This window comes from Sphaerodactylus townsendi, linkage group LG10 (assembly GCF_021028975.2).
Source record: "Sphaerodactylus townsendi isolate TG3544 linkage group LG10, MPM_Stown_v2.3, whole genome shotgun sequence".
Lineage (NCBI taxonomy): Eukaryota > Metazoa > Chordata > Lepidosauria > Squamata > Sphaerodactylidae > Sphaerodactylus > Sphaerodactylus townsendi.
Genome location: NC_059434.1, coordinates 88,647,656 through 88,657,894, shown reverse-complemented (window position 1 = coordinate 88,657,894; position 10,239 = coordinate 88,647,656). Strand labels below are relative to the sequence as shown.

General features: G+C 57.8%; 1 protein-coding gene across 8 annotated transcripts in view; it reads left to right on the top strand.

Annotated features, from left to right (window-relative positions):
• Window positions 1-304: 304 nt before the first annotated feature.
• DCTN1 (dynactin subunit 1) overlaps window positions 305-10,239 on the top strand; it is a 56,126-nt gene continuing 46,191 nt past the window's right edge. For 4 of the 8 annotated variants that reach the window (XM_048510187.1, XM_048510188.1, XM_048510186.1 and 1 more), the window contains exon 1: window positions 8,184-8,378. In XM_048510187.1, the coding sequence (XP_048366144.1) occupies window positions 8,346-8,378 (33 nt within the window). In that variant the 5' untranslated portion in view covers window positions 8,184-8,345. Of the gene's footprint in view, window positions 440-8,183; window positions 8,379-10,239 lie in introns of those variants that run through there. The other 4 variants (XM_048510191.1, XM_048510189.1, XM_048510190.1 and 1 more) reach the window with 3 other exon arrangements.

The following is a 10,239-nucleotide window of genomic DNA, read 5'->3' as shown; positions in this document are numbered from 1 at the left end:
CCTGACATTTCGCACTTCAGCAAAACCGCAGCCCTTGGCCCAGGCGGCCGCCAGGTGCTGCCCGGCCCCGCCCCCTCCTCCTCCTCCTCCTCCTCCTCCGCGGCATCCGGCCCCGCCCCCGCCCCCCCCCCGCAGCGGCCCTTTCGGCAGGGGGCGCCTCGCCTCGCCTCGGTAGACTGACTGCCCCCGCTTCCCGTTGAGCCAGCCGCGAGGAGCCTCCCGCCGCGGGGCAGTCTACCGAGGCGAGGCGCCCCCTGCCGGAGGAGCTGGGCGGCGGAGGCAGGGAAGGACCCGCGGTGGGTGGGGCTGCCTTCGTCGCGCCTGAGCCGAGAGCCCCGCGAGCAGCAGGGCCGGCGCCGCCAGGGCAGCCCGAGCGCAGGGGCCTCTCCCTCACTGCGCAGGCGCGGCGCGGCTGGGCGGTGGCGCCAGGACCCGGCCGGTGAGTAGACGGGCGGGGGGGGGGGAGAGAGAGAGAGAGAGAGAGAGAGCCCACCCGGCAGGGCTGTTGTGGGACCGCCCGGCCTGCTGCTCCGGGTTACCTGGCCAGGAGGGCCGCCGAGCCCGGGACGAGGTGCGGGAGGGGCTGGCAGGCTGGGCGGGCCGGGGTGACTGAGGGGCGCGCGCGGCCCCCCCCCCCGACAACTTCCCCTCCCCGGAGGAGGAGGCCCCTCTCCTGCCCCCGCCCCCCCGTGGCCTTCCTGGGGCTCCTGCGGGCAGCGCCCCCCCCCCGCAGGACCCTCGGAACCGGCCCCCCTGGCTCCGCCCCCCGCTGCGTTCGCCTTCCCGGGGGGGGGGGCCGGGCCGGAGGGGCCGCTCAGTCCAGCTTCAGGGCTGGCCGGGGGGGGGGTGGGGGTGGGGGGGCGAGAGGCCGCCGGCCCCGAGGGGACCCGCTCTGCCGGGGGCTCGCTCGGGGGGCCGGGCCGGGCCGGGCCAGGCGCGGGGCTCCCCTCCAGAGCAGCATCACCCCCACCCCCTCCCATGCCTACCCCTGGGATGAAGAGACCCCCCCCCTCCTCCTCCTCCTCCTCCTCCTCCTCCGGGGCTCTGGATGTCTGGAGGGTCCCTGGGATGGCTGCCGTAGGAGCACATCTGCCGGGCTGCTGGTGCTGGACTGAGGCTGCTGACAGGCCCCGCCCCCCGCCCCGACCCCCGCCCCGACCCCCGCTTTGTCGGGCAGGACCAGGCTCTTTTGTAATCCACTCTCACAACAGCAGAGGCCAAGGGCATGACGGGCGCCTCCTTTTCGGACTCAGGCCTCGGCAGTTCGGGGATCCGCTGGAACGGGGGGGCTGCTTAGTTCTGTCGGCCTGCAGTGGCCGCTCGTTTCAAAGCGACTGGTCATTCAGAAGCCTCCTCAAAATTATCTTCTAACAAAGAGGCCCCCATTGCAAGTCTGTTTGCTGCCCCAAACAATCTAGTTGTCCTGGGAGGGCAAGCGGGCGTTTCCTGCGCGTGTCGGTGGCTCTCAGTGCTGCTGCTGCTGCGGCTGGAGGGCTTCCTGAAGACGCGTTGCTTTCTGATCTTCAGGCCTCAGTTGCAACTGGTCTGAAAGGGGTAGCCGAATGGCAGCCCTTCTTTCTTGTCGGATCATCCGTGGGCGAAAGGGAGGATTTCTGTCGCTGCGCAATAACCAGCACATCTGCGGAGCTTGAGGCGTTCTCTTGCCCAGGGGGCAGAGCACTGGGGTGGAGATGCAGTGCAAAGTGGAGCTTAGACATGCAGTCCGCCAGTGTGCCCTGCTGTGCAGCATCTCCGGCTTCAGGGGTGTTTGGATCAATAAAGTGTCGGTGATGTGTTGGCTTGTGGCCTTGCTTGCTCCAGCCAAAAATCAGCATGTCAATCTGCCCCAATTCTTAACAGATTCCCTGTCATCACTGATTCCAAGACAGCACGAATTCAGTGGCTCCCTGGGCGTGTACAGCATTGATTTCATGGGTTCATTCCAGCTTTCACGGGTCCTGACCCTCTTCGCTGGGGGTGACCCGACTTGTGATCCATAGAAGCTCACATTGAAATGAAAGTTGTTAGTCTGGAAGGTACTCCTGGCTTTTTGCTTCATGTTGCTATGACAGACTTAACACAGGGATCCTTTTGCAGGGGTCTCAAGACAGCCACCTTTGATGGTAAACCAGCATGGAATAAATAGGAACGAAGAGAGATTCAATTCCCAAACATGAAGAGCCATGACTTAGTGGGTAGTAAAGCATCCGCTTGGCCTGCAGATGCCCCCAGCTTCAGTCCCCGGCATCTCCAATTAAAGGGCCTGGCAGTAGGCAGTGTGGAAGATTTTCCTCTGCCTGGGACCCTGGAGAGCTGCCGCCGATGGGAACGGGATGGGGGAGGGGGCTGTGGCTCAGTGGTAGAGCCCCTGCTTGGCATGCAGATGCCCCCAGGTTCAATCCCCGGCATCTCCGCAGGGACCCGGGTGCCAGAGGCGACCAAAGCAGTTCCTGAGAGTCCGGAGAAGGTGCTTGGCTGTGAAATGAAGGGGGGCAGGGCAGGGGTCTGGATGGGGAGGGTGCAGATCGGCCACTTCTGCTTACCGGAGAGGCGATGCAGCATTCTCTGCTTCTGGGTGTGTTGCTATGGTTACCTTGTCAATGAAGCCTTGCGTCAGATGTATTGATTGTTGGTCTCACTGGCTCCAGCTGAAACACAAAACAAAACAAGGAATCCTTGGAGGGGTGTCGTTCGGCATCTCTGCCCGTGGCCCTCCCTGCAGTCTGGCTTTGTTGAAAAGGCTGCTTCAGCTACTGCCGGAAAGGCAAAATGGTGCAGTTTGTCAGTGCGCAGGTGTGCCAGGCTGGGCCCACGCAGGGTCCTAGTGCCAGGGAGATGATAGAGTCCTGGGGTTAAGTGCCCAGGCCAGAACTGCTGCATGAGCGTGTGCGTGTGTGTGCGTGCGCTCCAGGTGTCACGGGAACTGTCAGTCTCTTTTGTTTGCTAGAGGAAGGCAGATGTGAGCCTCTCGCCCTTCTGTAATTGTGCCCAGCTGAAACACCTCTCCCAGCTTCAAGGCACAGAGGGAGGGGGGAAGCTGGTTTTGGGTGGGGAGATGCAGAGAAGTCACATCTTGGGCCTGCCTTGGCCTCCCCTTTATGCATGCATGTGTGAGTGTCATATATACACATATATAAACACACACACGCACACACGTATATACCCTGTTTCCCGAAAATAAGACCTACCCCGAAAATAAGCCCTAGCATGATTTTTGGGGATTTTTGGAGGATGCTTGAAATATAACCCCTGCTCCAAAAAGAAGTCCTAGTTACAGATTCCCTGGTGCAGCTGATCTGGTTACGTGGGGGGCGCGAAATCTTGGGGGGAAAAATAAGACATCCCCTGAAAATAAGCCCTAACACATCTTTTGGAGCAAATATTAATATAAGATCCTGTCTTATTTTCGGGGAAACACGGTGTAACATCTTTGGTAGCCTTCTTTCTTCCTTATGGAACTCTAGGCGGTTTACCAAATACATGAAATGCCTAAAATTGAATGCATAAAACACATTAAAACCAACATTTGAAATCACAGTCTAAGACTGCTGGTTACTTAATCAAATGCAGTCCTAAATAAAACCGTCTTCTGCTGCCTCGTAAAGATGGTAAGTGAGGGGCCAGGAGCGCCTCCCTGAAAGGTTGATCCATAATCATGGGGTTGCCACTGAAAAGGCCCTCTTTCAGGTGCCCACCAGATGGACATCTTTGGTCAACAGTACGGTCAGGAGGGCCTCTCCCTGTGCTCTTAATATCCCCACAAGAAAGTCTGTGTACTTCCTGTCTTGATTCACTGACACCTTTCCAATTGAGCATCAGTGCTGGGAAGTCTGCTTGTGAGCTGGCTTCGTGCGTATGATCAGGAGTTGTCTGTTGTTGCAGTTTTTCTAAAAAGACTAGGATGTCCAGTTTTGCATTTCACAAGTATGCCAAGCAGTATATGATAACTAGGTGATACACTTTCTTAAATCAGTAAAGCAAGCTTAAGTTCAGCAAGAAAGTCAGCATTGTGCGTATTTTAGTTTACCCCCAATTTTGTTTTGTCCCGTCCCGTCCCCCCCCCCCCCCCCCCCCGCCTTCAAAATTTCTGGAAATTTCTCATTTCCACTATTCGGACAAAGAGCTGTGGCCAGAAATGTGGGTGCCAGTGGGTGGCAGGGACCATATTGCTCCAGTCTTGTTCCATCCGCACTGGCTCCCAGTTTGCTTCTGGGCCCCAATCGAGGTGCTGGTGTTGACCTTTTACGCCTTATTTGACTTGGGGACACCATACCTAAAATATCTCTTCCTCTCATACAAGCCTGTCCATTTACTGTGGGCATAAGCATGCAGAGTTGAGAAAGAAAAGGCCCGTTAACTATGCAGACACAAAACTTACAGTTTTGAGACCGGCAAAACCACGCATCTGTGATAGATAGAAAAATTGCCCAAAGTGGGTTTCATTGCCTCAGAGCAGTTGGGGAATTCTTATGCTTCAGCCTGGTTCTGGAGTGCTGTGTGGAATGTGCAAATGTGCCACTTGGATTCGGCCACTAGGAAGGCATAGGTGGGGGCCAAAGGCCCAGCCATCCCTTGAGCCACGTGGCTTGGGGCTGGAAGCAGCATTCCTACATCTTAGCCAGGGGAGGTTCCTCCCAACTTGTCTTGCTGCTGGAAATCTTTCTTTTTAAAAAGGGTTGGTGCTGAGCATGTGCCCAGGACTTTCTGCAAGTCAAGGCACTGCCCACCTTCCGACTAGGGTCTGGGTTCAGCATTTGAAGGGCCTCTCTTTGGTGGGGGCCATGCAGAAGGTGGGCTGCAAGGACTGGTCAGGGCCCTGTCTTGGCTTCTGTGGGACGTTGTGATTGATGGGACTTACCAGACATGCCCTCGTTGCCTTCCAGAGCAACCTCAGGGGCCTACTTCAGCTGCATACCAAAGGGGACGTTAACTACCCGCAGCATCGATTTTTGATTAGAGAAGATATTATAAACGTCTCATCAGAGTGTTCTTCCTGATCATGTGGTGCTTGGGAGGGGCAGAGCACTGCCTCCTTCCCTGCATTTCCCACGGGCAGCCCTTGGTTGCTGAGACAGGGTCAAGGTGTGTGGGGTGTGTGTGTGTGGGGGGGCAATTAATATCACTGCTGTATTTAGCAGCCCTTTTGGTTGTGTTCTGAGCAGAGTTGCTTGTCAGACTCTCTTCTGATCGATCAGAAAGGTGCTTCCCATCCATTGGGCTGCAGACGTTCCCTTTGCGTTTGTTCATTATTCTTCAGCTAACTCATAGGTGTTGGACGCAGAGGCCCTCCGGGCAGAGATGTTCCCCCTGGTTTTGGAGGGGAAGGGGGAATATGGCTGTCTCTCTTGCCACACACATGTGCAGCAGTGTGTGTGTTAAGTGCCTTGTGACTCATGGCAACCCTAAGAATCAGTATCCTCCCAAATGCCCTTTCGTGAACAGCCTTGCTCAGGTCTTGCCAACTGAGGGCCCCCGTGGCTCCCCTGATAGAGTCCACCCATCTCATGTTCGGTCTTCCTCTTTTTCTGCTGCCTCCAACTTTTCCTGTCATTGTTGTCTTTTCCAGGGACCCTTGTCTTTGTGTTGTGTGACCACAGTATGACAGCCTCAGTTTAGTCACTGTAGCTTCTAGGGACAGTTCAGGCTTGATTTGATCTAGAACCCACTTGAGGGGGGGGGGGGAGTTCCACAGTATCTGTAACGCTCCATGATACGTACATAATCTGGAAGCGAAATGTGTTTCCGTTATTAAGAACATAAGAACTAGCCTGCTGGATCAGACCAGAGTCCATCTAGTCCAGCCCTCTGCTCCTCGCAGTGGCCCACCAGGTGCCTTTGGGAGCTCACAGGCAGGAGGTGAAAGCAAGGGCCTTCTGCGGCTGCTTCTGCTCCCGAGCACCTGGTCTGCTCAGGCATTTGCAACCTCAGATCAAAGAGGATCAAGATTGGTAGCCAGAGATCGACTTCTCCGCCATAAAGATCGACTTCTCCTCCATGCCCTCGTTCAGAGCCGTTGTCTGTAGTCAAATGCTGAACTGACTGTAACTCAGGTGGCTTCAGGGGCTGAAACGACTGTGTTGAATTCAAGTCCAGTAGCTCAGTAGAGACCAACCAGCAAGAGGCTGCCTCTGACTGGGAAGCTGATCCTGGGAAGCTGATGCTTGTTGGACTCGAATCTGAACTCTCCTGCTGCAGACCAACCCGGCTGCTGCCGCCCCCTGCAATGGCTCTCATGGTGTTGGCAGTCCTGGCTCTCGGGCGGGCTGGCAGAAGGCAGGGCCTCCCTTGAAACCCTGGGGGCTGCTTAGTTTAGAAAAAAGGAGTGGGGGGGAAACATGACCGAGGCCTGGGAAATGATGCCTGGTGCGGAGAGTGTGGACAGAGAGAGGCATTTCTCCTTCCCTCGTGATGTTAGGATGCAGGGTCATGTGCTAGATCTGAGAGCCAGCGCGGTGTCTTGGTTAAGAGCATCAGGCTCTAATCTGGAGAACAGGGGTTGATTCCCCATTCCTCCACATAGAGCCTGCCGGGGGACCCTGGGCCAAACACAGTTCTCTCTAAACTCCCTCAGCCCCACCTGTCTCACAAGGGGTCTGCTGTGGGGAGGGGAAGGGAAAGGAGTTTGTAAGCCTCTTTGAGTTTCCTTGCAAGAGAGAAAGGGGGGGTATAAATCAAAGCTTCTTCTTGGAGAGTGAGATCCTCCACATATACAAAAGGAAGGGCTTCTTCACACAGTGCACAGTTAGATTTGGGGAACTCCCTGCCTCAGGATGTGGTGATGGCTGCCAGTTTGGAAGGCTTTAAGAGGGGAGTGGACTAATTCATGGAGGACGGGGCTATCCACGGCCAGTGGTCATTGAGGAGCTCTCCTCCCTCCAGGCCCAGAGCCGGAAGGACACCTCCTCCTCATCAGCTGCTGGGCAACACAGGTGGGGGGGCGGGGAGAGGCTGCCTCAGTCGTCCTGCCTGTGGGTTCCCTGGAGGCCACTGTGTGGCCGGAAGGCTGGACTAGAGGAGTCTTTGGTCTGATACCATTATTTCAAACATTGCTTTGTGGACGTTCGTCTCCAGCCTGTTTTACAAACGAGCGTCTGGCTGCCTCTTTGCTCCACCTGGCTGCCTGGTGCCCCTGATGGGTTTTCCACTTGGATTTTCTAGCTCTCCCTCCCTCCGCTCTCCTGCCACAGGAAGTGTGGGCAGCCCTGGGCTGGGTGCTGGGTTGAAGGTGCCAGGCAAAGGTTGCCCACCAGAAGATCCTTGCAGGTGGCTTAGTTGACAGTAGCCAGTAGCAGAGGAGCAGATTGAAGGTGGGTCTCAGAGGAGAGGAGGGGAGGGGAGCAAAGGAGACAGCCGAGTGGGCGCCAGGGGCTTGAAGGAAGAAAGTGGGGGGTGGGGGGTGGGGCTAGCTCTTCCTTACACGGGCAGGCAGCGTGGAGAAAGGAGGGGGGCTGGCAGAGCAGGAGGAGGAAAGCACTGTGAGATCCTGACCTGGCCTCTGAATGTCAAGGGCTTGTGGCAGCCATGTGCATCTGTTCCTGGGGAGGCCTCCTCGGATGGCTGACTCTTTCGTGCAGAGGGTCTGGGCTGGTCTTAGAGGCAGCAGCTGGATTCTCCCTGACTGGGATCTGGTTCTGCCAGTCAGAGCCAACCCACTCTGTCATCGCCCCGCCCCCAACCCCGGGCCTATTCCCGTGTCCCGTGCCAGTGTGGGGGCCACTTCGCTTTGTGAGGGACTTTGCTTCCCTTTGGCATGGTGGGGGCTGCCTTCGTGCTGCTCTGGCCTTTCAGTCCACTGAGAGAAGCCCCCCCGCCCGAGGGAGGCTGTTTCCGCCTCTGTAGGGGTGCTCTTGGTCCCCCCCCCTCAACCCTAGGACTTGCCCCTCCCTGCTGCTCTGTGCTGGCTGCCTTCCCATCTCTGCCGGCCTGAGCCCCCTGCCTTCTCTGGTGGATGTTTCAGAGTGAATGGGTCTAGCATTAGGACCCAGCGGGCCGGGACACTCGCTCAGTGACAGGAGTCTGAGGCAGCAGCAGCAGCAGCACTAGCGCAGAGTGAGGCTCCATCAGCTGGGCTGGTTTTCTGTGTGTTGGAGGCTGAGAGCCTCCTCCTCCTCCTCCTCCTCCTCCTCTCTGGAAAAGGGCTCTCTTTCTCCTGCTGTGCCCAGGTGGCTGGAGAGAGAGAGAGAGAGAGAGAGAGGGAGAGGGAGAGGGAGGAAGGAAGGGCTGCTCCTGCAGCACAGGGCAGGAGGCGTCTTGCCTGGGAGGACCCTGGCCATGAGCTAGGACCAGCCGGCCCTCTTGGAAGCCCTGCACAGAGGGTGCTCGCGAGGGAGAGGGAAAACACCAGCATGGCCCAGCCCAGGAGGCAGACGTCCAGCAGGGTAAGGAGCAGGCAGGTGGCCACGGGGGAGGGGGGGCTGCACGCCAGGGCCGGTGCCCCGTGAGATGCCCTCTCTCGATGCAATCTGTTGCAGGCAACTGGGAAGGGGGTGGGTGGGGGTGGACCACCCATGCTTGCTTTGCTGGTGCCTGGCCGGGCCGTGGCCGTGGCTGTCGTGGGAGCATGAAGAGCTTCTCTCTGTTGCCAGGCCCTCCCGCTGCTTGGCCAGCGCAGGTCTGCTGGCTCTTGGGCCTGGCTGTGGCCAGCATCAGGAGGGCTCAGCTGAGCCTCTGCCGCGGTGGCTCCTCTCTCCAGCTCTGCCTTCCTCTTACTAGCCGGCTTTGTGTGTTTTCTGAGACTGGCCAGAACGGCCTCGGGTGGCTTTTGGGAGCCCAGGGGCCTTTTGGCCTCCAGAACGGAGTACAGGCCCAGAACATAGGCGGCCGGGGGGGGGGGGGGGCTTCTGTGGAGTTTACTCCTTTGTCATTTTGTCCTCATTGCCACCCGTCCCCGCCTCCCCCCATCTCAGCCTCTGGACATGCCTGTTATTTTGGCAAAGAGCTGCAGGTGACTTGGGGTGGTTTGGGGGTTCTGAAGGGCCTCCTCGTCCGAGCCATCCTTGGTCTCCCGGCTTCTCCTCCTTGGTGCGGGCGTGGGGTGGGGTGGGGTGGGACGCAGGGCCAAAGTGCAGCTCAGCTAATGAGGCAAAGGGCAGAACATTTTGCCCCCGGGGCTGAGAGGTTGGCCCGTCGGCTCCCTTGACGTGGTTGTGCCCAGGCTGTGCTGCGGATGCTTCCCTGGGTGTCCCTTGGAAGCTGCAGCGTTGCTTGGGAGGGGTGTTAGGCTGGGCCTGTCAGACAGGCCACCCGTGCCCTCCTGGCCTCTGGAGCAAGCCGTGGCAGCTGCGTCTGGGTACTTCAGAGGGTTGGTGTTTGGGGAACACGTGGAACCCAGTTTGGAAAATGGGAGACAGTCCTGAGGCCATGAGTTCCATGTGAGCCGTCTTTTGGGCAGGCCAGGCCAGGCCGGGGGGGAGGGGGGGGATGGCTGCCTGCGGGGAGGTGGGGGGATGAATTTGTGGAAAGTGTTGTTGGCTAATGGTGCATTTTATCAAGTCACGCTGTCCAGGAAAGGAGTGCTGTGAATTCCCTAAGGGGAAGGTTTTGGTTGTGGACGTCTGGAGAGGACAGCCTTTTCCTGCCTCTGCTGCCGCTGGGGGTGTGATGTTCCTTCCCTCTTTCTGGGTTGGGCACTGGCACACTCTGGGGGGGCTTTATTTGGATGAAGTCGGTGTGCGTGGGCAACAGTCCTGGGTTCCAGGGCTTGCAGGAGCTGTGTTCTATTCTCCTGCCAGACTCCACTGGCGCTTGTGTGGCGTGGCCTGGTTTTGTTATGTTATGTTTAATTTCTATACTGCCCTCCCCCAAAGGGCTCAGGGCGGGGCACAACAAGATAAGAATTATTATTATAAACATGAATAATTCATACCCCACTTTTCTCCCCAGTGCAGACCTCAGAGGCCTTCTGTCATGCTCTCCTCCTCTGTTTTATTCTGACAACTACCCTGTAAGGTAGGCGGGGTTCAGAGGGAAGGTCACTTAGTGAGCGTCAATGGCAGAGTGGGGATTTGCATCTGGGCCTTGCAGCTGCTCGTCTGTCTCTTTAACCACTACACTACCCTATCCGTCTAATAGCCCTGGGGGTGGACTTGAGGGTTCTTTAGTCTTTCCTCTGGTGGTGGGGGGAGAGTGCCGACTAGTTGCAGCCGACTTACACAGTCCCCTCACAAGGAGGCTTTGGCGGTGGTTGTCTGGGCTTCCCAGGGCCTCCCGTCCCAGTACCAGCCAGTAGCTTCTGGGGTG